Genomic DNA, 27978 nt, shown 5'->3' with positions numbered 1-27978 from the left:
GGCGGGGCATGCATTTGATGTCATTGATTTAACCACACCCAACGGGTGTGGTTAAATCACATCACAAATGTTATTATGATATTAAATGATATTAAACCCTCGTTAAATCGCGGTTTAGTTCTCGCGGTGTATTCCCTTCAATGTGTTATTCCATTTATTATGTTTTTAAAGGGAACCTCGGACTCAGTGGTGTTACCAGGATGCCAGATGTGGGTGGGCATTAGTCTTACCTGGGGGGGGGGGGCCAAAAAAAAAAAAAAGCTACAATGCTCAAGTAGGTCGAAATCCAGCATAGGGCTACTGCACCTTAAAACATGTTTTGTTTTCTCCTTGAGATAACTGTTGTTGTGATTTGGTTTAAACAAATAAAAGTTGATTTTATTTTATTTGACTTTGAACACATCCAAAACTGAACAGTATGGACATGCAGGGGACAATGTTTTTTTTTAGGTAAACTATTGTGGTTCCTCGGTTTTATTATTATTACTATTATTATAGCTATTCTTTGTTCCGCAGCCCCTTTGAGCTCAATTTGACCCCCTTAGAATGCTTCAAAATGCACCAAAATCAGCAGGCAGGTCAAGACAGGTGCAATCTTTGATACCGTGTAAAGACAAATTCCAAATACACTATGTAGCGCCCCCTAGCAGTCATTCTTTGTTCCGCCGACGCTTTGAGCCCTACTTTGACCCCCTCAGAACAGTGGCGCCTCCAGAAATTTTTCATAGGGGTGGTCAGATGGGGCCACTTAAAATCTTGGGGTGGCCAAAACTAAAAGCCATAATTTCAGGTTTTCATTATATTATTGCAGTAAAAAGGTCTGAAGGCATAAGGTGTACATTTAACTAGGGCTGTCAAACGATTAAAAATTTTAATCGAGTTAATCAGCTTAAAAATTAATTAATCGTAATTAATCGCAATACAAACCATCTCTAAAATATGCCATATTTTTCTGTAAATTATTGTTGGAATGGAAAGATAAGACAAGACGGATATATACATTCAACAGCCTGTACATAAGTACTGTATTTGTTTATTATAACAATAAATCCACAAGATGGCATTAACTTTATTAACATTCTTTCTGTGAAAGGGATCCACGGATAGAAAGACCTGTAATTCTTAAAGGATAAATGTGAGTTTGTATATTGTGACTAAATATTGCCGTCTAGAGTATTTGTTGAACTTTCAGTAAATGATACTGTAGCGACTTGACTGTTCTGCACAAATGCATAATGGGAAGTGGTGCAAGCATGAATGAGTGTGTGGTGGCTGCAAATGCTATATCTTCTCTGCGTTGGGTACACTACAGGGTGTTAAGAAAAAGATCAACTCCTGTCATTCTTCTCCACGTCGCTTCCCACAATAGTTATAGGTGCTGTGGGAGAGCTTTTGCCAATTAAAAGCACGGCCCCAATGAATGCTTGTATCTACTCCACTCTGCCTCTTATCTCTGTATATAAGTAAAACGGCGCCACTGGAGGCTGTTTGCGGCAATGCGTGAATGAGTCATACAGCAAATGCGTTAATTGCGATAAATATTTTGACGTGATCACCGCCCGTAACATGATAAATTTGACAGCCCTACATTTAACAAATGAAAAAAAAAGGCATTCATTTTGGATGAAATGCATAACTGATGCTACAACAATCTAACGATATACTGGCAGGCGGGGTGGCCAGTGGGGTGGCCAACCAATTTATAGGGGTGGCCATGGCCACCCCTGGCCATCCCCTGGGGGCGCCACTGCCTCAGAATGCCAAACTCAACACCCAGGTGAACACTGATGAAAACTTTGATAAAATGTAAAAAAAAAAGAAAAAATATGCGTAAATGTGTGTAGCGAACCCTAGGAACAAACCTTGCCTGGCTCTGCCAGACTATTCTCCCTGTATTTTTCAAACACTGAGAGAAATAGTCTGGGAACCATCCCATTAACGGCCTTTCGAGCAGGTACAAAATCAATCGACAAATCAGATTCGTTTATTTGCGTGACGTGTTCTTCACGAGCAACGTCACTCTTGCGCGTCGAAAGTCGTCTCTTCAACAACACAGATGGTGAACGGGAGAGCCGAGAATATGTTCCAATCCACGGTAAAATCAGTTTTAAATTACCAAAAACACATCGACACGAGTCATTGACAACAGTCTGTCTCGCGCTAGCCATGTCGAATAAACTCCGCTCTTTTCAGATGTTTACTTCCGCGCGCAAGTCCCTCGTCCTGCCCTCGCCATTTTACTAACGTCACGTCTGCCCGTCGCTGATTGGTCCACTCCGCTGTCTGTTTGCTGTGGCTTTCTCCGCCCTGGAAATTGTATCCACGTGAATGGTGGCCAGACTCAATAGCTGGAACAGCGGTGAGTCTGGTGTACCAGGCAACCATTTACCATCTCCGTCAATGCTGACCGAGTGGAAAGACAAACAAAGAGCTTTTTACGTTGAAAATTCTTGTGAATAAATGCTTAAATCCCTGAATTCTTTATATATATGGACGTAAAACAGTCTCGATTCTTGATTAAAAGCAAAACAAACGGGCAGTTTGCATTTATTTTAAGTAAATATGTCGAATGTGGTGCTAGTCTATAAGCCACTGTGGTGCCGCCTTATCATAACAAAAAGCTTTTTGCGCAGAAAATTTCTGTGAATAAATACTTAAATCCCTAATTTCTTTATCGATATCGACGTAAAACACTCTCGATTCTTTGTTAAAAGATCATAGAACCGGGCAGTTAGCATTTATTTTACATAAATATGTCGAATGTGCTGCTAGTCTTTAAGCCACTGCGGCTTGGCCTTATCACCAGAAAGAGATTTTTACGTTGAAAATTCTTGTCAATAAATGCTTAAATCCCTGAATTCTTTATTGATATAGAAGTAAAACAGTCTCGATTCTTGGTTAAAGCAAAAAACAAAACAAAAAAACGAGCAGTTAGCATTTATTTTATATAAACATGTCAAACGTGCTGCTAGTGTTTTAGCCCATGTGGCGCAGCTTTATCACCACAAAGTGCTTGTTGTGAATAAATGCTTATATCCCTGAATTCTTTATAGATATGGACGTAAAAGAGTCTAGATTTTTGGTTAAAAGCAAAAAACCAGGCAGTTAGCATTTATTTTATGTAAATATTGCGAATTATAACATCAATGCTATAGCGGCTAATTTCTCCACTTTATTTATTTCAAAACGTTTCAAAATTCATGCATGGTAAGAAAATGTTAATAATTACCTTGAATCATCGAAAAAAATCACTCCTGAGACAATCCTTCCTGTTTGTATGCGGGACAGCTTTCATACTTTTTCAACCTAAATCCGGCGGTAGATCGCTGCGTGCGTTTGTTTGAGAGTAACTCCTCTTGATGCTGGGTGTGGGCAGGCACCCTATTTGAAGGTGTGGCGCAGTGTCTGAGGGGAAATGACCCGTCAATATAATTATGATGTCTATGTTTTGACCTACGAATGATGCCATGTTTTATTCGCGTAAAGGACGCTCGAGGTGATGACGTAGTTTGTCACTCACTAGACGAACACTATCGGTGCTCTGCAATTCTTTCCTACTCGAGACGTCCAACACATGCGCACGTCGGTTAAAAGTGACGAGTAGTTACTACCGTAATTTTTGGACTATAATCCGCTACTTTTTTCCCTCATTTTGAATCCTGCGGCTTATAGTCCAGTGTGGCTTATTTGTTGATTCAATTGGGTTAATGGATAACGCTTTATTTGACAAAAGGGTCATAAGACTGTCATGAGACCGTCATAATTATGAGATGACACTATCATGGTCATTACTGAATGCTTATGAGAGATGTCATTAAGTGTCATCTGGCAAATTATGTCACTTGCATCATTTATGTTCAGCTCGGATCTTTTACATCCATTCAAATGTAATAATAATTGGTCGGATGACACAAAATGACATGTTATAAGCATTCATTAATTCTTATAACAGTCTCATGTCATAATTATGATGGTCTTATGACAGACTTATGGCGCCACTGTCAAATAAAGTCTTACCAAATACCATAAGCTGGCAATGAATTAAACAATTGCAACGGTAACAGAAGAAATAATTAGCACAGAACATGAATTTTGATTGTTATTTACATCTGTATCACTGCAATGCATGCTAGGAGCCATGTTGGATGACAACAGTGTTGACAGCAGGTGGCAGCAGAGGTTGACTGTCTCCCCCAAAGTAGCAATGATGGCCAAATGAAGCTTCTTGAAGCAATGAAGCTTTGCAGCTTATTGGTTCAAAGCTTCATGGTGGTTCATTTGGTCTTCTGACAGTCTTTTGTTGCTGCTGTCAAATAAATTGTGTTACCGGTTTATATCATTTGGTGTAAAAATCCCATAATATAGTGGGGACAGTTGCGATTTATAATCCAGTGCAGTTTATCTATGAACAAATGTCATTTTCGTGTCAAATTTGGTGGGTGGCGGCTTATTGTCAGGTGCGCCTTATAGTCCGAAAATTACGGTATTTGTGTTTTTATTAAGCCTTTTATGACCTTTTCATTGGCTCAAAATACTTTTTTGCGTGTGTTTCCCTCTCATACTTTTAAGCATAGTATTTTCATGTGGAGGCTTTAATGCAGATTGTTGACCTGTTGACCACATTAGTCACGTAGCGTATTTAAATCACCCTTATTTGATAGTTCTACGTTGAAGTATTTTTTTCTTAAGGCATCTTTAATATGTTCTGTCTGTGTGCATCGAAACAAAACAAGCTGAAAGCGCACAGTAGTACTTTGGGTGTCAAATTTGTCTCTTGTTGGACGTTTCGCCGGTGTAGCACATTTTGGCAGAACACCTTTTCTCGTCTCATCCCGTCTTTCCTGTTCATTCTGCTTTTGCTGCTCATTTTGTGAAATATCGACAGTGCTGTCATGCTCATTAATGTTCCTATCGGGTTAAAATTGAAAGGGCTAAATAGATGACATCTTTAGGTCGCTAGAGTCATACTCTGAAAGCTCGGCAGCATAACCCAGCGTAACCGCCCACGTCAACAACAATGGCGACCTACTAGTTAAACTAATTTTACAAATTGTCTAAAAAGGATAACATCAAGAGAGGTTTTAATATCAAATTATTTTAACTCATAATAACGTTTATCTTTAAGAACTACAATTCTCTCTATCTGTGGGTCTCTTTAAATACACTTTTTGAATGTTATATTTTGCTCCCTCTTCTTTCCAATAAATTATATTTGTCTAAATTTGCTTGTAATGTTTTAAAAGTGCGTTTAGATACCTCAACAAAATCTAAACGTAGCCTAAAGTTCATGTAAAGGAAGCGAAGTGTGTCTTTAGACTAGTGTTACATATTAAAATGTACTGCCTGAATCAATATTGCATTGAAGAGGGAGTATTACGATGCATCGATTTTTTTCCATGCTAGCTACAGGTGTTACCTGACAGTGTAAATAACCAAGAACCGAACGGTTTTATGTGCATGCATGACAAAACGATAACTGCCTCGTGTCACACATTCTGCATACCTGTCAACCCGAGGCCGTTGGCAATCTTACAAATAGTGACGTATGCCCTTACAAATTGGTGACTAATCTTACAACGTTGTATATAGCGTGCAATATGAAACAAAAATAAAACTCAATTTTTAAAATAATATGAATTTATTGGTAATATTGTCACATACTGTATAACCTGGTGCAATCAAAGAACGATCAATATCTCCAGCTACATCATGATTACTAAAATTTAACTGACTTTTGTTATAATTGTATGTAGCACTTTTGGCAATTTCTGTCATGTCTTTTGATGGCTGCACTTCAGCTCGCAATTCAGTTTGACTTGAAGGTAGTTCGTTAGTGTGTCCAATTATAAATTAAAAAGGTCAGTTGATAAAATTAACTTACCGATCCAATCTTTGAGTCAGGGATCATTTCTTTTGCTAATTCTGAGAAGTGATCAGCAATAGTTGTGGGCAAATTGTGTTCGTCAACAAATTGGCAGAATAAGATCTCCGCTTTCGTCACTTTTCATTTTGCAGACTTCATCTTTATGACCAGTGTTGTTCATCTTACTTTTAAAAAGTAATTAATTATAGTGACAAATTACTTCTCCCAAAAAGTAATTGAGTTAGTAACTCTAACTAACTAACTGGTGTTATCTTTCATGTATTTTCATTTTTTTCCCAAAAAAACCCCCAAAACAAAACAAAAAACATAGTAACTTCTGCTATGTTTGGAAGTCATTTAATGTTGTGAATCAACTGTTAAAGTTGTTAAAATTGCTGCCGTTTTTGCATTAGTTCCCTTCTGTCAACTTTCGACATGTGAAAGTTTTTAAACTGTTTCATCATTTAAAGATAGATTCAAGCCAAGATTTTGCCGATTTAGGAGTATTTTGGATAAAAAGTTACTTAGGTTCGCAAGGAAGGTTCACGACAACAAAGCCTTTCTGAGAAGTCTACTGCTTTAAGATGGCGGCTGTTTACTAACGCCGCCGAGTCTGTCATTTCGCATCTAGTTCTATATGCATGTGATATTTAGGCGCAGATTGTAGTCCGTCGGCTACAGTCAGGAAATATTGGAGCCACCTCGTCTAGCATCGCGTTTGCAACAGCGTCACAACAAACACTCTTCTCTCTCCGTGTCTCTGACGGTGACATAATCCGGATATATAAAAAAAAAAAAAAAAAACATAATGCACGAAAAACGTACAGATTTTGAACGTCCGGCATATACATTTAAAAATCAGTGCTCACTTGTACAAATTACACCAAAACTGCACAACTTGACAGGTATGATTCTGTCTCTATTAGTCTCTAATTGGTTAAAATGTTCCTTATACAATGTCAGTTTTGAATGAACAAAATAAATATTGCTACTTTCAAATCCAAACTTTCATTTTTAAAGCAACAATAGGGAACTTTTCAACCTTTATAATACATTTTCCGATCATTTGTGGTAATATGTCAACTGGCAACTAACTGAATGCAAGGGCGTATGTTTGGTCTCAACATTGGTAGGGACGATATAACAGCATAACCTGCATGTACACTTTTTGCCGGGGACGGGACATTCATAAAACCGAACAGACTGGGTGAACGGGTGTCAGAGCAACATTTCTCACCAATATGTCCCTAATTAATTGATAGGCTAAATAATCAATGCAAAAATAAATTTGTATTGACTTATACTGACTTTCATGTGTATTGGTTCAGGTGACACAACGTTCGATTCAAACCTTAGTTTTCAAAAACTACTAAAGAAACATTTTGAAAACTCCCAGAATGAATGTCTGGATTTTATTATCAAATTTAAATTGGAATATTTGAACACAAATTATATTAACATACACAAGAAACACAAACTTGTTAATCATCAATTAACTATCTATAAAGGGGTCATCCTTATTTCACACATTTTTTACAGTTTAACGTTAACAGTAGAAAACATGCAAAAGGTAATTTCTCAACACAGCTTATTCCTCGAATTCGAGAAATTATGATGGAGGCCGGACTTTCCATAACAAAATTAGTGGTGTGTTCCCCACCTCCACAGCATTGACGTCTTTTTACATTACTTACAGGTAATTGCTGGTGGAAAAAAAACTTCTAATATCCCTTGTCTTCGAAGGGGGCGGGATGTTGTATTTCTTTCGAGCTGTGAATGCGTGTGGGGGGGGGGGGTCAATTAATCAGCCAATCAAACATGTGTTTGAAGGGGGAAAAAATGGAGTGGCACATTCAGCAAGTGAAAAGGGGTCAATGTAGAGTGCCTTGCAAAAGTATTCGGCCCCCTTGAATCTTGCAACCTTTCGCCACATTTGAGGCTTCAAACATAAAGATATGAAATTTAATTTTTTTGTCAAGAATCAACAACAAGTGCGACACAATCGTGAAGTGGAACAACATTTATTGGATAATTTAAACTTTTTTAACAAATAAAAAACTGAAAAGTGGGGCGTGCAATATTATTCGGCCCCTTTACTTTCAGTGCAGCAAACTCACTCCAGAAGTTCAGTGAGGATCTCTGAATGATCCAATGTTGTCCTAAATGACCGATGATGATAAATAGAATCCACCTGTGTGTAACCAAGTCTCCATATAAATGCACCTGCTCTGTGATAGTCTCAGGGTTCTGTTTAAAGTGCAGAGAGCATTATGAAAACGAAGGAACACACCAGGCAGGTCCGAGATACTGTTGTGGAGAAGTTTAAAGCTGGATTTGGATACAAAAAGATTTCCCAAGCTTTAAACATCTCAAGGAGCACTGTGCAAGCCATCATATTGAAATGGAAGGAGCATCAGACCACTGCAAATCTACCAAGACCCGGCCGTCCTTCCAAACTTTCTTCTCAAACAAGGAGAAAACTGATCAGAGATGCAGCCGAGAGGCCCATGATCACTCTGGATGAACTGCAGAGATCTACAGCTGAGGTGGGAGAGTCAGTCCATAGGACAACAATCAGTCGTACACTGCACAAATCTGGCCTTTATGGAAGAGTGGCAAAAAGAAAGCCATTTCTCAAAGATATCCATAAAAAGTCTCGTTTAAAGTTTGCCACAAGCCACCTGGGAGACACACCAAACATGTGGAAGAAGGTGCTCTGGTCAGATGAAACCAAAATTGAACTTTTTGGCCACAATGCAAAACGATATGTTTGGCGTAAAAGCAACACAGCTCATCACCCTGAACACACCATCCCCACTGTCAAACATGGTGGTGGCAGCATCATGGTTTGGGCCTGCTTTTCTTCAGCAGGGACAGGGAAGATGGTTAAAATTGACGGGAAGATGGATGCAGCCAAATACAGGAACATTCTGGAAGAAAACCTGTTGGTATCTGCACAAGACCTGAGACTGGGACGGAGATTTATCTTCAACAGGACAATGATCCAAAACATAAAGCCAAATCTACAATGGAATGGTTCAAAAATAAACGTATCCAGGTGTAGAATGGCCAAGTCAAAGTCCAGACCTGAATCCAATCGAGAATCTGTGGAAAGAGCTGAAGACTGCTATTCACAAACACTCTCCATCCAGCTCGAGCTGTTTTGCAAGGAAGAATGGGCAAGAATGTCAGTCTCTCGATGTGCAAAACTGATAGAAACATACCCCAAGCGACTTGCAGCTGTAACTGGAGCAAAAGGTGGCGCTACAAAGTATTAACGCAAGGGGGCCGAATAATATTGCACGCCCCACTTTTCAGTTTTTTATTTGTTAAAAAAGTTTAAATTATCCAATAAATGTTGTTCCACTTCACGATTGTGTCCCACTTGTTGTTGATTCTTGACAAAAAATTAAAATTTTATATCTTTATGTTTGAAGCCTGAAATGTGGCGAAAGGTTGCAAGGTTCAAGGGGGCCGAATACTTTTGCAAGACACTGTAAGTCAGAACATAATGAGAGTACTGTAGTTCAGGGCCGGCCCAGTCTATACGCAGACTATGCAGCTGCTTAGGGCCCCTGACCACTAGGGGGCCCCCAATCTGGCAATTGTTTAATTTATATTCTATTTTGTTTACTACAGTTTGCTTTATTTGACTTTTGTGAGTTTTGATACTTGATTACAAGCTTAAAAAAACTAAAATTGATTCCTTAACTTCTTTCTTTCCTCTTTTAGAAAAAGGTTTGGCACTATCTACTGTAAGTACTGACAATCATTTGGGGTGAGAAGTTTGAAGTATGCAGTGCAACAAAATCTGATTAATATACAAAATATGGACATATGGGTTGGATTGCATGTAAGTGTTTCACGGTACACTGTGACGAATGGTGGGCCAAAAATATGGGCCCCTTTGGATTATTTTGCTTAGGGCCCCCAAATGGCCTGGGCCGGCCCTGCTGTAGTTCACTTATTAATGGTCGGGTCAGTTCTATCCTTACAAGAAATGGGAAGACAATCTAAATCAGGGGTCCCCAACCTTTTTTGCACCATGGACCGGTGTGATTTGGGTCTTTTTTTCACGGACCGGTGTCCTGTCAAATTTTGCACCCTTATAAAATTTTGCTCCCAAAGCTTTTGTGGCGGTGAAAAAAGCCCTCTTTTATATTCAGTTGGACTCTCAATGTTATCGAATGGTGCTAAAAAACTATTTACATCATAAACATACATGTGCAACACGGAAATGGCGTAAATTAATGCTTAACGACACGGCGAAGTCGTGAAGTGAGAGGGCTACGTGCAGTTGTTGTGTGCACCTAACGTGGCAAATATAAGTTAATATTTCTTTCTTTAAAGAAAGTTTGTAGTGTGTACTTTGGAATCGCTGCATTCGCGGTCCTTTTTAACGTTACGCGCATGCCAACTTTGTCAGAACACCGGCAATGAGCGGTAGAAAAATACAGCAAATTTAAAATAGCATTTGTTTTTAGCCCCGTCGTGTTAAGTGCAGGGAAGAAATACAACTCACCTGCTGAATCAGTCGGAGGCTTGAGTTTGTTTCGTTGAGACGAGATGGTCCCGAGATGGGTGAGAGAAGCTAGCATCACAAATACACGATGTTGGAAATTGTAGCACAGTTTTCAGCGCGCTCCTAGCGATGTCAGGATATTCCGAAATGACTTTAATCGAGAACTTCGGTAGAGTTGTTGTCTCAAATGTACGTTTAAGGTCGCCGTGATTTGCAATCTCTACAAGCTGATATTCCTGTTGCACAGACATGCTCCAATCACTCGGTTTATTCACATACGGGTCACAAATTCACTCCTTCGCAGTTCGTGGGTCTTTAGTGATTGGGAAGTAGCATAAATTTTGTTTTCTTCGAGGTTGTAGGCACATCTTCTGGCTCGTCAGGTTCCCTTTCCACCCAAAAAAGTCTGTCCAAAGACGTCTGTTATTCAGTCATTCTAGTGTGGGGGCTAATTATTTCCGGGAAGAAATGTGATTGGCGACGACCTACGTCATACGTTATTATCGAGTCCAAGCGCGCATAGATATACAAAACAAGATTTGGTGCTAACATCCCAATCAATGCATTTCTATGACCACCTCCTATCCTGTAGCTGTATATCTAGAGTAGACAGGGATATTGGTGTGTTAAGCGGCACAGGCCAAAGTCAATTGGCCAGAATGCAGTCGTTAATAAATTATTTCTTATTTCTGCGCGGCCCGGTACCAAATGCGCCACGGACCGGTACCGGTCCGCGGCCCGGTCGTTGGGGACCCCTGATCTAAATGACCTATATAACTGAAGCCATTATATAATGCAAATAAGGTTGCCTAAAAGTTGGTGGGACAATTTCAGCATCCTGAAAAGTCGGTAGTGTTATGTCCCTACCGTCCCTATGCAAACCTACGCCCTTGGTTGAATGACACCTCTTTTATACATTGAGGGTGTCTGTATCGCTTTCACTGGCACTAATTAACTTTGAGAAGGGTGACAGGAACCCTGCCACACACAAAAAAACTAAAATGCTGACAAGTTCGGGTGGGGGGGTTAGCCACACGGTTGCTAACAGTCATAGGCTATTGTTTAGCCACAACTAGATTCATTACCTTATTACTATTCATCCTTTACACCAAGGGCGTAGGTTTGGCCTCAACATTGGTAGGGATACATGTAATTCTTAACTCATTCACTCCCAGCCATTTTCACCTGCGCAACCCCCTTCGCTCCCGGCCGTTTTACTGGATTTTGCAAGGCCCACAGAAAATTCTGTTCTATTGCTATATTAACATGGAACCCACCAAAAGAAAGATTAGACTCTCTTCGTTCAGCAGGAAAAAGGTTAGTTCATATATTTTTCCATTCTTTAGACATCAGCATTAGAAAATGGCTTAATTTGAGCAATTTTCCAACTTCTGATGAAAAAACAGAGAAATTGAGCTTTTTGTAAAAGCATACATTTCAAACATAACTTTGACTTTAACACAGCAATCTTTTGCTTTTGTGACATCCCAAACATCTGAATAATGTTTTCCTTCTACAAAATAACATAAACAACAAGACAAATAGAGCTTTTGATAGCAAAGTAACAATTTATTTACACATAACTGAGAGATGCCGCTGTTGTGGCTGCGACGGCTGGGGTAAACTTTTCCCTCATCGCCGCCTGTCTCATAAAGATGGATTTTTTTTAGTCTTTCATTTGTGGTGACCACTGCCTCGTGGCGGAGTTCGCCTGGGGCACTTGTGTGGGGCATGTTGTGTTCCTGGGGGGGAACTGGTTTGGCTGTGCGCGTTTCCGGCTCCGACTCAACGTGATCGTCCATTCAGTCGTCTTCTGCCGGCGCCCCGGCCGTGCGGCCCAGCCGTTCATTCCGTTGAATCGGGTTGTGGGTTTTACTAAATGCGCTACTGCCCTCCAGTGGCCAGTTTTATTGCTTTAAAATGGATTTTCAGCATTGTGCTTTGGAGCGAAGTTGCATCAGTACGTAGAGCTGTCTCTTGTGAAAAAAAAAACGTTAAACACATATTTTACGTCTTTGGGACACTAAAACAATTAAAAACACTACATATTACTATGTTTTTGGGAGCAAATGAGTTAATTCACTACATTTTTTACAGTTTAATTAACTTTAACAATAGGAAAACATACAGCATGATATTTCTCTCAACGCGGCTTACTCCTTTAGTTTGAGACATTCACACAGATTAATGTTATGCTAACTCTGATGCAGGTCAGACTTTCAGTAGCAAAATTTTTGGTGTGTTCCCCACCTCCACAACATTGACGTGTTTTTACATCACTTACAGTGGCTGCTGCTGGGGGACAAAAAAACTTCCCCTTCTCCTCCTCGTCCTCAATGGGGGCAGATGAGGCAGCATGTTGTATTTCTGTCGGGCTGTTAATGCGTAAGAGTGTGGTCGGGGGGTGAAGTCATCAGCCAATCAAACGTGCTTATGAGGGAAAAAAATGGACTGCCACATTCAGCAAGTGAAAAGGGGTCAATGTAAGTCTGAACATGATGAAAGTACTTTAATTCACTTAATAATGGTCAGGTACAATCTATCCGTACAACATATTGGAAGACAATCTAAAATATCTATACATATAACTAAACTCATTATATAATGCAAATAAGGTTGCTAAAAAGTTGGTGGGGAATCCTGAAAAGTTGGAAGTGTTTTGTCCAAACCGTCCCTATGCAAACCTAGGCCCTTGCTTCACGTTTAATCTTCATGTTTAATCCATCTGCAGGTAACCGGGAGACTGATTTTTGATTGATTGACGATTTTACGACACTTTGCGGGTGTGCGGTGGTCCTTATGGCAGTCTTCCTTAAGGAAAAACACTGCAGTTTTTGTCAACCGGCGTCGCTAAAATTGACCGAAAATGAAAAGTTACCCAGTGTTGCTTTAAAGTATTGTTGCCTTAATATTTTAGTTTAGTTTTTGTACAGAATATAAAATAATTTCCTGAAAACATTTCCTTTTCGTCAAAACATTTATGTACGGTCACAATCTTTAATGATAGAAATTTTAAATGCAAGCGGTGTCAGATAAGTCACTAAAGATGTCTGCCAAAATTTTACAAGTTGTAATTTTTAAAAAATGTAATTGCTCATTTAAAGAATAACAGAATAACAATCAAACCAGCGTTTTTGTAAGTCTCATGTGAGTAACTCAACAACATCAAACTTGACTGTCAGCAAACAGCATTTTATTTCAAGCAAATTACAAACCTTTGCAACTTCCGTCTCCATTACCAACACTCGAGCGCGTTCATCCGAAAGGTCGTCAGATTTCAGCGCTCGGCGTCCGCGTCACACTCGGATAGCTCGCCAAGAACATGCGGCTACAAACGCGTCATTGTGCTCACTTGACCCACGTCAACGATGCCATTCTTGCGCGTGAAGCTTCAGGAAATGAAATTGGTTTGAGGGACAATGCTCTCCACTTTATGATCTGCAGGGTTCGCCGACGCCTCGTAGTTGCAGATCGTCACTTCGTGTCTGTGAGCCTTCGAAAAACGGCGACGAAATCGATCAGTGTTTTAATGTGCCGATTGTTTGTCTTGAAAAACCCTACTGTATATTCCATAATATCTACCTCAGAATATTCTCCTCTGAGGCCGATGTAGTAGATCCGAGTGCTCTCGGCGCCAAAGTTCTTGGAGACGTGGATGGACAAGTGCTGGACGCTGGAAAAGCGCGCGATCCTGGAAGTCAAATAAAGTAAAATAGCAAATAGAATGAGGTTGTGTTAGTAATCAAAAGATGAACCTACTAAAACAGAACACACTTGGTTGGGTACTCCAGTTGAGCGCTGGGGTCCCTGTTGAGCCTGAAAGCTTGTTCTGGTTCCCGGCCAGTGTCGTCAAAGGACATTTGAGGGATGTTCTTGTACCTATAAGCAAAAAAATCTGAAGTATATGCATAAGGAATCACAATATATCGCAAAAGATTGACTCGTGAGTCGTGACCAGTTCTTAGTTTCCCACTTGCACCACAGTCAAAGATAAACTTTGCCGTTTATCAATCGCGAAAAGCACCCAAACATACAAATGCAAAATAAAATGGAATAAATTAAACTCACAAATAGGGCAGCAGCTATCAATTATTTTAGTAGTCGATTAATCGATGAGCTAATTTGTTCGAATAATCGAGTAATCGGATAAGGAACGTAAAAAAATTAAAATACCTGAGCTTAGCCTCAAACTGTGTTAAAAATAAATAAATGAGGATCTAAGTATAACAAAAGAACAATTGGCTAACTTACATAGCAAAACTCCGCTAGCTTAAATGCTATGAAATGCAAACTTTTTTTAATCAATACTTTTAACAAATGGTTAAAAAAATATTCCCACAAAAAAATGGCTAACCTATTAAATAAATTACAAATGCATTAAAAAACATTAGCACAAACAAAAACTTAGCTTATGTTTTATGTACATGGATTCAGCCATGTGACCTGACTCATGTCATACTCACTGTTACCTCAAGAGGGCAGTGTATCCACCCAAATTGATAAAACTAAATTTAATTTCAATCTTTTTTTCTAATTGAATTACTCGAATAGTAGCTTAAATGCTATAAAATGCTAACTTTTTCCTTTTTTTACACAATGCTCTTAACAAATGGTTCAAACACAGAGTTTTTGTGTAGAAATGGGCAATTTCATGTCTAAAAAGGCATTGCTTCCACACGGGGTTCCCCAGGGATCTGTTCTCGGCCCTCTTTTATTTTCGCTTTATTTATTGCCTCTTGGTTCTGGTTTTAGGAAACATGGTGTTTTATTTCATTTTTATGCTGATGACTGGCAGATTTATTTTCCACTGGCGCAAAATGGCACTTTCTCTCAACTCAATGAATGCCTCAACAATATAAAGTCGTGGCTTTCACTTAATTTTTTAAGTTTGAATGAAAGCAAGACTGAAGTCATGGTGTTCGGATCAAGTAGCCAGGCCTCCCCTTAATGTTGACCTCAGTTCATTGTCTCCGTTTCTTAAGAAGTATTTTAAAAATCTGGGGGTCAAATTTGATTCTACACTGTATTAAGCAAAAGCTGTCGTGTACATGCAAATTTATTTTAAATTTATTAAGAATAGTCCCCCCCCCCCTCAAATGTTTTCATGTAACGTAAATGAAAGGTTGTGTGTGTAAAAAGTTGACAATTCCACCCACAAGTATCACGCATTTGGAGTAATTTCACTGCATGTCAACGTCATTGGATCCACAAAAAACAACGTTGACTAAAACTATAGCAACTAATTAATCCCCATTGGCTACAATTGACTTAAGGAGCTACAAAAAAAATCTCCATTGGCGGTCCTTGTTTTTGACAAAAAACTTCCCATTAAATTCCTGAAATACAATCATTCCTATTTGTTCAACATATGACTCTTTTCAAATGTTCACACTTTTGATCAAAAGCCCATCAAAAAGTGACCATTGACATTGCATTTTCTTCAACAAATAAATTTATCTTATTTTGGAATACAGCACCAGCATAAAAAATTAAGGAGAAAAACAAACACTCTGATGACTGATCTTGCGTACATCGTGCCATAGACTCCACCATCAATTGACAAGACAGCTCACACAGATATTGCGCCATACCTTCCCATAGGGGGCCAAACCAGGCAGAACATTGAGTTGGCTTTCACTGTGATAAACACAAACACATGCTGCGTTCTAACGCCAGATTTAGGTGGAAATAGGATGAAGGTTTTACTGCATCCAAGCAGGCATGAGTGTCTCGAGTGTGAGTCGGTCGAGGATTCAAGGAAATTATTGTATAAAATAGCACCTTGGTAGCACTTTGAAACATTGTGAAAAAAATCAATGGATAAAATTAATGTAACTTTGGCATGAAATATTTACGTAAAATGAATGATAAGTGCTTTTAACCAAGAATCTCGACTGTTTTACGTTCATATCTATAGAAATTCCGTTATTTAAGCATTTATTTACAAGAATTTTAAACTTAAAAAGCTCTTTGTTTTGAGACAACCGCCACGTTGGATTACACAGTACCGTAACTTTGGCTTGAAATATTTACGTAAAATGAACGATAACTGCCCGTTTTTCGCTTTTAACAAAGAATCGAGACTGTTTAACGTTCATTACTATAGAAGTTCTGCGATTTAAGCATTTATTTACAAGAATTTTAAACTTAAAAAGCTCTTTGTTTTGTGATGGCCGCCATGTTGGATTTTTTATCTCTACACAATAGCAGAATTCAAGCAAAATAAGTTGTGATTGTATATAGAAAAATGCCAATTTTGCTTTTGTTGAGTGAAATTAAGATGATTCTGCATGCTTTCCTCAAGTATTAAGTTTCTGATGTCAAAATTGAGTGATTTATTGGCTGTTAAAAAGTTGGACTAAATTAAAAAAAAAAAAAAAGTTGCTATTTTTTGGCAAAAAGTTATATGATATGTTAAATATTGCTATTAATCCTGAAAATATCGGTGATTACTTCTGCATTTGTTGATTTGTATGCATCTGGCGTAAATTTGAGAATTTTATTGCCATTTTAAGTTGTGTTATCCTTACATAAAAAACAATCGGGATTTTATTTGGGAACAACTTGGAAGTTTTCTTGTAGCTGCTCATGGAGACTCATATATGCCTAAGGGAGGTGCCTGTTTTGGTTTTAGGTCGCTAGCTGCTTTGGTTTTGAAAATATTTGAATTTAAGTTTTTGAAAATAGGCCCCCTAGGGATCAGCCCAGAGCCCCGTGTCCCGTCAACTGATACTGACGTCTATGATCGTGCATAGAAAACAGGCGTGACACTCACAATCGAATCTCTGCCGGATGCGAGTCGTCGTCCTCTCCGGATATGATGACGCCTTTCAGTTTGACGTTGCCAGTAAACCTGAGAGCAGTAAAAAATTAAAAGCAAAACAAAACAGGACACGGCCAAAGTGCTCTCCCTAGTTTTCCGTGACATTTGGAAAATGCTGAAATAAGAGAGGCTGCGTCTCTACGGTCAGTAGTGACGGATTATCTAAAGTAGACAAATTGTGCGGAACTTACGGGATATTGAACAACAGCTCTTCGTCAGCATCACTTTCAACAAACTGGGGAAAAAAACCAACATGAATTAATACGTAAAGAGATCGAGATCTCAAATGGAATTGAAATTATAAATTTAAAGTTCTATGACTATAATAAAATCAGAGATTTATAAATTCATAAAATTTAATAAATAATTGTGCTTACAGCACTGCAGTTTACTGAGCTGTTAAGTTGTTCTTTGAGAATACAAATACCGTAATTTTCGGACTATAAGCCGCTACTTATTTCTTTCATTTTGAATCCTGCGGCTTATACTCCAGTGCGTCTTATTTGTTGTTTCACTTGGTTTACTAGGTAACACTTTATTTGACAGAGGTATTGACAGAGGCGTCATAAGACTGTCATAAGACTGTCATAGTTATGACATGAAAATGTCATGGGCATTACTGAATGCTTATGACAGATGTCATTAAGATCCCATCTGGCAAATTATGTCCATTTGTGTCCAGTTCGCATCTTTTACATCCATTCAAAAGTGAGATAATTTGCCGGATAACACTAAATGACATCTGTTATGAGCATTCATTAATGCTCATGACAGTGTCATGTCATGATTATGACAGTCTTATGGCGCCACTGTCATATAAAGTGTTACCAAATAACATACCTACCAATTAATAAAACAACTCGAACAGTAACTGAAGAAATAATTAGCACAGAACATAAATTTCGATTGCTATTTACATCTGTAGCACTGCAATGCATGCTAGGAGGCATGTTGGACAACAACAGAGTGGACAGCAGGTGGCAGCAGGAGATTGTCTCCCCCAAGGTTACGTTATTAATTGTACTGCCGTAAAGTACCCAAGAGTAAGAACTGTATTAAAGCATGAAATTAAGATGCATAAACTACACTAGTCTGATTACATTATGGCACTATGTTTCTATACAGTACAATACTGATTGGTTCTTTTCTTATTAAAAAAAAAAAAAAACTAACAAAACAATTTTATATGTGTTTTATGGTGGGGCTGAAACAGATTAATACCGTTTCCATTCATTTCAAGGGTAAAAAAAAACGATACGTGGCAAGTTTATAAATCTGTTTCTCTTATCTATTTCCAATGGTGGTTATCAATGTTTTTACCCATAAATCCCTATTGAAGCCCATTGACAAATTCAAATACAAGGTTCACTTGATTCATATTTCAACATACAGGGGTTGGACATAATAATGGAAACACCTTAAAAGGAATGTCGGACTTAAAGACTTGTAGACTCTATTAAGCCACAATTGTTCTCTTTCACTAATATATGTTATTAGAAACATATATATTATTGCCATTGATTTAAAAATCAATAATGTTTAGGACATTTTTTTGACCTACAGAGGGTGCTATGTTTTACACACGCAATGCACGCTGGGGGTGATGACGCGGTTGGGCTGAACTGGGAGAATAGCTGGGTTAGCTAGCAAGCGATGCTAATATGACAACTGGCATGATTCTGTCACATTCTGCTGCTGGTCAGATTGTTTTGTTACAGAGCTTTGCGATGAGTTCCCAACGGCGTATCTGCATCCAATTCCAGCTCATCAGCAGTGTCTTTAAAACAATCCTAGGCGGCTTACCGAGATATTAACTTGCTACCATTTGATAGTTTGTAAATTCCTTCGTTGCTAGTTGCATCATTGTCATTCCCTTGTTTTTTTGTTTATACGCCTCTCACCGCGGTTTTCCCTCATTTAAAAAAAAAAAGAAGAAATTTTATTGATCCCAACCTACTGTCACGAACCCTTTTTGTGTCTCCCTTTTCGCGAACGCGTGTATTTTTGTGTGTTCATCTTCAGTAAACCCTTTTACAAAATCTCTATGTTATTATTGTCTTCTTGCTGTCTGAGGTGACCCGCGTTTTTTAATTCCGTGGGCAAGCCAGCTGCACTTTTTCAGTTGCATTTCCCTTTCAGGTCTTACCGCAGAGACAGACAACGCATGTGGGTTGTGATTGTTTATAAGGTAATCATGACTCCAACATCAAGTGGAAGTATAGACCCTACCCACGTGACGTCACAACTCCGCTCTCCTGAATGGTACCGCCCACTTGTCCGTCAAAACATAGTGTTAACCTGTTACGGCTACGTACATTTCTCCTATTTACGGCGTGTTTTTCTGCTCCTTAACATTAATAATCAAAATGGTGAAGGCGTGTGTGGCTGTTGGTTGCACTAACAGAGAAGATGGAAGGAGAGACTTGAAGTTTTACCGTATTCCGAGGGCTCCAAAGAGGAGAGAGAAATGGACGGCTGCAATTCGACGTGAAAACTGGGCACCAAAAAATCACCACAGACTATGTAGTAGTCATTTTATATCCGGTAAGATGCATTTAAGATATACTTAGAGGGTTTTGGGCTGACAAATAACCACAATTAAGATCATTGCGAGGCTAATCGCCGACAACATACGACGTAGTACGACATAGTTTCAAATTCAAGATGTTTGTGACTTCCCTTTCTTCCACCATCGTTATTTTTTTAATAATATTTAGCTGGTACTAAGTGAAAGAAACTGGCCTCGTCTACGGGGCTGACAAATAACCACAATTAAGATCATTGCTAGGCTAATCGCCGACAACATACACGTATGTATGTAGTGAGAGTGCTATCGCCAAACCATATAAACATTAAAAGCCTTAACTCCATTGACAAACGACATGAAATACATTAGACTTGACAGTGGATGTTAGCAATAACAAAAGATTTTGAATTGAAAATTTCGTAACTCACCTTTCCAAGCACAAGATAGATTCCTGCTGAATTTTCGTGGACGAGGACCTATTTCACCCAACCAGCAACGAAGTATTTATAAGCCTCCAAGCTCTTGAAGTTTTTCAAATTTTCGTGAGAATAGGCTGATTTTGTGTGGACAAGATAATTGTAAATATCAGCGTAGCAGATGTCAGGCAGACAGGGCGAAGACAGTGGGTCAAAAAACATCGATTTGGGCATCAAATATGGATCTGGCGACTGTATAGAACGAAGCTTTTCCACATAACGCCTTTTATGCAACACATCCAGTGAGTTTACGGCATCAGAAAGCACCGGGTCTTCCATGAAATGCATTTTAAATTCCTCGATCAATTGAAACCAATGCTAATACAGAGACAAAATGACGGACAAGTGGGCGGAACCATACAGCGAGCACGTGGTTTTGTGACGTCGGTGGGTAGGGTCTATAGTCCTGTGGTCTACGCGCTCGTTTGTTGTACAATAAACGCGGGTTCGAATCCTGAGACCTTCATTCTTTTGCTGCTCGTTTTGTGAAATATTGACAGTGCTGTCCTGCTCATCCCTTTTCGTCTCGGGTTTAAATGGGAAGGGCAGAACCGACGACATGTTCATGTAGCTAAACAGCCACACTGTGGTAGCCCGACAAGTTTGCGAAAGGTGGCTGCCGAGGAGGCAATACCTCCAATATGATTTTGTATTTATACAAAATTAAAGGTTAGTAAACACTCTCGCGAACATTTCCCACCAGCCACGAGAGTTAATTCCAGCGTGTTCAGTGGTGGTAAAATGTGTTTTTTTTTTTTTCTCTCTGGCAACTCTCTGTGTTGAGAAAGAGAATGTATGGATAATGTAATTGTAAACATGACACGAGTCATACACACGGGCTTTTTATGGAAGATAATCCAATTATTTTTGTTCTTTGTTCTTAGGCTCACCTAAAGGGCTGCGTTATTTTTTAAATTTTATTTAGAATATTATTTATTATTTTAATTTAACATTATACTTACAGTATGTTCCAAACCAATTTGCTAGTATGATTTAAAAAAATAAAAATCCTGTTCAATAGAAAAAAGTTTTGTTTTTCAAACCCAGATAACTCAAAAGTCACACATTTTAGAGCTGTAATTGCAATACTGTGAAACCGTGATATTTTGGCACAAGGTTATCATACCGCCAGAATATTATGCTGGCTCGTGCCTTGGTGTAGGTCCGCCTTTTGCGACAATTACAGCCTCAATTCTACAAAGTACTGATTCGTACAACTTGCAAAGTGTTTCCAAAGGAATTTTAAGCCATTCTTCAGTTAGAATACCCTCTAACTCTTTTAGAGACGATGGCAGTGGAAACACGTCTTCACGGAATCGCTAAAACTGACCATAAATGCTCAATAATGTTGAGGTCTGGGGATTGTGCTGGCCATACGTGATGCTCAACTTCATTAGAATGTTCCTCATGCCATTTATTAACAATTATGTTCAATGATTATACCAAAATGTTAGGCGTTTCCATTATTTTGTCCAACCCCTGTATTATACCTTTTTATAATTTTGAACAAAAAAATTTAAATAAGTCACCATCAGCATGACAGCACTCCCAGAAATTGCGTTAAATACTGAAAGCGCTTTCAAAAAACAATTTGTTAGTGCTGAAACTAATTAATGCTCATTTCCATTCACTTTAATGGGGAAAATGATTCGAGATTCGAGTTTATTTAAATGAGTTCAACAAGGCTATGGCGTATTTGTGTTTTCTGACAAGAAAAATCGTGCTAGTTTACCTTGTCGCGGGTGTTTCGCTGGTCCCAAGGTTTAAAAACCAGTTTACCATCTCCGTCCCTGCTCTCGTTCAAGCACTGCAGCTTTTCCGTGTCAATGCGCCGATACAGTCCGTACTCGACGCCTCTCTCGGCGGGTTCGTGGGCACCTTCGCAGCCACAGCCGCGACCGTGATTATGGTGGTCGGACATGGAGGTGACAGAAACGTTGTATCTACATACAAAGCGTCCTGGGGGAGTGTCGAGTGACTGACTGAACGGAGGTTGATGTAGTACTCGGACATAAACAAGTTTCACTTAAGTGCGTGCAAAACACGCTGACTTCAAAACAACGCGAGATGGACATTTACTTCCGGGTTAGTCGTGCCCCCCCCCCCCAAAAAAAGACAAAAACAAAACAAACAAAAAAAGCTCAGGTTTTGTCTGTGGTTAATTTATTTAATTATAACTAATTTAATTGATGAATAACTACTCTTCTATGTATGTAAAATTAAAAAATATATATGTTAAAAAAACACGTTCGTGCGAAACACGATTTCAAAACAATGTGATATGAACATTTACTTCCGAGTTAGTAGTTTCAAAATAAAGCTCCGGTTGTGTGCGGTTATTTTACTTTAACAATAACTCGTTTAATTGATGAAAAACTCTATTTTAAAAATATATATTTTTAAAAAACAACTTATTATTTGCTGTTAAGCTATTATAACGGTTTAAAACACTAATTAAATGACTTTGCTGTTAAGCTATAATAACGGTCTAAAATACTAATATTCAATTAATTATGATGTAAATGGTTGACTGGGTACGCATATTTTTACAGTGCGTTTTTTCCCTCGAGTACCCCTGCACCCCAGGAGGATTAGCAGCACACATAATGAATCTATTCCAATTTTTTCATCAAGCAATATTGTGATCCCTCGTTTTTCGCGGTTGATGGGGACCAGAACCTGCCGCGATTAGTGGAAAATCTGCGAAGTAACGCCCCCTGCCACCCAAAAAAATATTTTTATGTGTTCAATGTATTTTTTTCAGATTTTGCATTGAAAAGAAATACATATAAAATATTTTCCCCCCCAAAGTATAAGAAAAAAACATATGTATGTATATATACAGGGCGATTCAAAAAGAATGTGCCAAAATCATCACGCATTTATTCATTTTAAATATACCACAATGGTTTTGGCACATTCTTTTTGAATCACCCTGTATTTCAAGAAATGGTTTTTAAGCACTTCAGATGTAATAACTAATATGTTTTAAACATGTTACTGTCCCACCGAATTATTTTTTAAAACAAGAATAAAATAGAAAAATGCTTGGCGTTATTAAATGCTTCATTGAGTCTACTCAGATTTGGTCAAGCTGCTCACTTCCACACAGTGAGTTGCCACGGCAACAGTTTTAACAAGTTAAATGATGATTGACACATGCGGTGCTTTTAAGTTTGCGTCTCGAACAAGATCAAACTCAAATGTCCATCAATCATCATTAACTTTAATAAGCAACTCGAGTGACCGACAAAGAGCAGGGAGAGGGAGGGTGAGACTAAGTGATCGGCTCGTGACAGTTCATTTGTATTTATTTTTTTTTAATTGTAAAAATTCCGCGATGGACTGAGGGCGCGAAGTTTGAAGCGCAAAGTAGCAAGGCATCACTGTATAACTGTTTAAAACAATTAAATCAACTAATTATAATGTACATGGTTGACTGGGTATGCATGTTTTTACAGTGTATTTTCCCCTTGAGTACTCCAGCACCCCATGAGTATAAGAAGCACAGATAATGAATGTATTCCAAATTTTTCCATCAAACAATATATTATCACTAATCAACTGTGAAAAGAAGAAACACAAAACTTAAAATTGTCCTCAGTGATAAGATGTTAGCATCTAGCCAAAAATATAACAATCTATGATCATATACAACAGAGACATTGGGCAAAAAAGTCAAATTTAATAAAAAGGGAGCATATAACATTTAATAAAATCTAATAAAATTACAGGTTTTTCCATCTACTTCCTTTTTGCTCACCAAATGAGAGCTGGGGGGGGGGGTCTACGTCCTTAACAATGTCATAAATACATCTTAAATGAAGCGCACGGTGGATCCTTATTCCTCATTCCTTATCTTCTGGTTCGTCACAGTGAAGCAGGATATTTACACACAGGATACACACACGCACACATACGGAGGACAGCAGGATAGAAGACTTTTTAAAAAAGCAGCTCAAAGATCTTTTCGAGTCCAACCAGAAAGTAAAACACGCGAAATTGCGTTACTTTAAAGCAGTCAGTGAATGATTTGTGACTCAGTTTAAAAGAAAATATCCTTATGTTTCCTTACAGAGTGAATTCCTTTAAACATGGCTGATAAAAAGAAGACCTACTGTTAAAAAAAAAAAGTTTGTATGCAGATGCTAATACATGGCAATGCGAAAAATAGTAAATTAGGGTTATGAAATAGCAACAATGACTAATTATTGGGTCGAATTTCATTCCCATCAATAAGTTGGAATTCTTTGTAATAAGCAAATAGAGCGCACGTTTGCTATCTTCAATCATTAGTCAGAAAAAGATTGCTTCTATTTGCTGAACCTATTCTTCCAAAATTCAAATATTAGCATTTTGCGTGCCGGTTATACCAAATTGGTCACCAAAAATTAGTATTTTTGTGCATACATCGTGTTTTGTCACGTTTGCTGTAAGTTGGTGCAATTGCTTCCTATAAACCGTTCCGTTTTTCACACTGACGTCGCGGTCATTTAAATACCTATTCAAAAAAATAATTAAACAAATTAAATAAAAGCTCTGCCCTTTTCCCCGCCGATCCCACAGAGTTCACGTTTCGTCGGAAATGTATTTCAAGGATGCTGCCTTCCGTTAAGCTTTCATTTATCGGCGGGAGAATCTGTTCTTGAAGGCTTTTATCGTTTTGGCCATCATTGGGGCAATTTCTGGAACAACAAAAAAAAAAAATACAGACATAATGAGATGTTGAAGTGACTTGGAAAGGAATATTTAAACTGAATTTGGCTTACTTTTGGGCTGTGGTTTGTCCCGGAAAGCGTGTCCTCCTCCTAAGGCACCCGCGCCGTGTGCTGAGGATCGCGACGATCCGGGAGACGGGTTGAGGAAAGACGAGGAGGGCGACGTGTGACTGGACTCGCCGGAGTAGTCTACGGTGGCTGGTCTTATTCTAGAAGAGGGAACAGTTAAGGAAAGTCAGGCCCTGCTACATGCCGTGTTTTCCAGCCTTTATAAATGAAAAAGCCAATATGATCTTAAAGTAGAGTTTGTAATAAGGAATGCTTGCAATTTCAACATTTTTTAAAGTGACAACTAGAGCTGTCCGATAATGGGTAGCCGTTAATATCGACGATAAAATTATTTTAAAATGATATTGGATAAGGCTGCAACAATTAATCGATTGAAATCGATTAATAAATTAGTTACCAACAGATTTGATAATCAATTTTTCCCGACAGCTAAGAGCAGTGTTTGTGTGTAATGTGTGTCTGAGTTCGCGCCAGTGATTAGAGCAAGAGAGAGAGTTCACTGCTACACTCAGGTGTAGTTGCTGTATCAATATTTACTCGAGAGTTGGATTGTCTTGAGTCGTGTGTGTTGTTAGATCCAGTGTGCCTCCGTCAGAGGTGAGTAACTGAAGCCAATCGTATTGTTTGTATTTGTTGATGAGACGTTACTAGTTAGCGGTTATGCTAATCAGTGTTTTCAGTGTCCGTTTGTATTGTGTTTAGAGAAGCAAATATTAATAATTGGATCGTAAAGTTCTTTTTTTTTTTTTTTTTTTTTTTTTTTTAAAATAAAGAAACAACACACATAAACCCATTCATATAACGGCTTTGTCTCCTTTCAGTCAAACTGTAAAGTGACATACAAGAGAGTGTGCTTTAAAATTGGATTGTATTTATGAACAACTGTTTGATGAAGAAATCTGATTCATTACAGTCTGCCTCGTCCTCATAAGCGGATTTTAAGGTGGGGCCTGGGGGGCAGGCCCCCCCCCGGTGGCTGAAAAGTGTCATTGCATGAAATTGACTTTCCTACATATATAAAAGTTGTAAAGCAATAAAACTGCAACTAAAATGAATGTAATGAACAAAAAAAAATGTTTATAATGGGTCAAAATTATTTTTCGAACAGATCATGTGACTGGCACCTTAGACGGTCATTTGCTTTCTATATAATTTATTGAATTTTTTTTTTTTTTTTTTGATTGAAGCAACTTTTTGGGAGGGATTGAATGATTTAGACACAAATGTCCTACCTCTAATATGGCCCAACACAAAAAGGATTGCTTCATTCAATACAAGTTTTTCAATGAAAAATTTCTATGATTGAAATTTGTCTTTTTTTGATTGAAGTGATTTTTCCTTTTGAAAATATAATTTTTTTAAACTTATTTTTTGATTGAATAATAAAGACAAAAACGTCCCAGCCAAAATGTGGCCCAAACACCAATCAACATTACTTCAATCAAAAAAGTTGCTTCAATCCCCCCCAAAAAAATTTAATCAAAGAAAAATAGCTTTCACATGCATTTTTTTGATTTTCATTTTTTTGGGGGGATTAAAGCAACTTTTTTGAAATTGAAATTATATATTTTGATTGAATCAACTTTTTTTTTTGATTGAATAATAAAGACACAAATTTACCTCCATATGGCTTCGCCCAGAGAATACAATTTTTGACTGGGGTAACTCCATTGGCACGACATCGGCAGATGTACCATATTCAATGGTTAACGATATTGGCGAAAAGTATTGCTAAAGCAGCCTGATTTAGAATTCCCCTCAAGAATGATGGGAAACAAAAAACGCTCATTGTCAACTAATTATTATACATATTTATGTAAGTTAATTTTGTTGCTGACACTGCGTTTCGGGGTCATCAACATGTTGTGCCCACCCTGCCCCAAAAGTCAAACTCCGCCTATGCTCGTCCTTATTCGATTTTGTTTAGTTTGTGGAAAGGAAATAAATGAGTCATTGACACAATTTATATCAGCGCTTTGCCCACAAGAAAAAAAATGTCAATCAAGCAGCGCTTTTTTTTAGGGTTGTTCTGATCCGATGTTTTTTTGCTCCCGATCCGATCCCGATCGTTTTAGTTTGAGTATCTGCCGATCCTGATATTTCCCGATCCGATTGCTTTTTTTTGCTCCCGATTCAATTCCAATCATTCCCGATTATTTTTCCCGATCATATACATATTGGCAATGCATTAAGAAAAAAATGAATAAAACTCGGACGAATTGAATAAAAATAGAAATGAATAAAAACTCGGACATTCAACATACAGTACATAAGTTCTGTATTTGTTTATTATGACAATAAATCCTCAAGATGGCATTTACATTATTAACATTCTTTCTGTGAGAGGGATCCACGGATAGAAAGACTTGTGACTTTGCATATTGTGACTAAATATTGCCATCTAGTGTATTTGTTGAGCTTTCAGTAAATGATACTGTGGCCATGACCAAATGCATGATGGGTGGATGTAACACGCCTTTAGCAACCATCACTGTGCGTAGTGCTACCAACTGATATATCTTCTCTGCGTTGGGAAATAAGATAGGGTGTTAAGAAAAAGGTCAAATACTACCTAGCTTCCCCACATTGCTTACCACAATATTTCTAATCATAGAGAGAAGGATAGTAAGGCTTTAGCCAATTAAAAAAAGGCTCCTAAGGCTGCCAAAATTCACTCTTCTCATTTTACGCTGCCTTTTAGCTCTCTATATAGGTAAAACGGCGCCATTACAGATTGTGCGAGACAATGCGTGAGTGGGTCGTGCAGCGCGTGCATTAATTGCATTAAATATTTTAACGTGATACATTTTTTAAAAAATTAGTTACCGCCGTTATCGGGATAAATTTGATAACCCTATCTTAAGCCTAAACTAAAGACTCTGGATGAGTGTAACATATTATGTCTGTAACGTTAAATACAATTAGAAAACAATTTGATTAAAATATGTATAAATACATATATTAAAAAAAGGCATATTTC

At 38.2% G+C, this 27978-nt stretch overlaps 2 protein-coding genes across 3 annotated transcripts in view; both read right to left on the bottom strand.

Annotated features, from left to right (window-relative positions):
• Nucleotides 1–12761: 12761 nt before the first annotated feature.
• Nucleotides 12762–22285, bottom strand: pithd1 (PITH (C-terminal proteasome-interacting domain of thioredoxin-like) domain containing 1). Its single transcript, XM_057828170.1, has 6 exons — nucleotides 21944–22285; nucleotides 17400–17443; nucleotides 17161–17238; nucleotides 14160–14264; nucleotides 13968–14076; nucleotides 12762–13878 (listed from the first exon to the last, which is right to left on the bottom strand). The coding sequence occupies exons 1-6, from the start codon at nucleotides 22130–22132 to the stop codon at nucleotides 13777–13779; spliced, it is 627 nt and encodes a 208-aa protein (XP_057684153.1). The 5' UTR covers nucleotides 22133–22285; the 3' UTR covers nucleotides 12762–13776.
• Nucleotides 22286–23223: 938 nt separating this feature from the next.
• The window catches only part of eloa (elongin A), a 34683-nt gene continuing 29928 nt past the window's right edge, over nucleotides 23224–27978 (bottom strand). Inside the window, exons 11-12 of one of the 2 annotated variants that reach the window (XM_057828283.1) lie at nucleotides 24981–25138; nucleotides 23224–24896 (exon numbers count right to left, since the gene is read on the bottom strand). In XM_057828283.1, coding sequence (XP_057684266.1) covers nucleotides 24835–24896; nucleotides 24981–25138 — 220 coding nt within the window. In that variant the 3' untranslated portion in view covers nucleotides 23224–24834. The remainder of the gene's footprint in view (nucleotides 24897–24980; nucleotides 25139–27978) is intronic. The other variant, XM_057828282.1, reaches the window with a different exon arrangement.

This window comes from Corythoichthys intestinalis, chromosome 22, assembly GCF_030265065.1.
Source record: "Corythoichthys intestinalis isolate RoL2023-P3 chromosome 22, ASM3026506v1, whole genome shotgun sequence".
Lineage (NCBI taxonomy): Eukaryota > Metazoa > Chordata > Actinopteri > Syngnathiformes > Syngnathidae > Corythoichthys > Corythoichthys intestinalis.
Note: the sequence above shows the minus strand (reverse complement) of the source record. Positions and strands in the feature narration are given on the sequence as shown.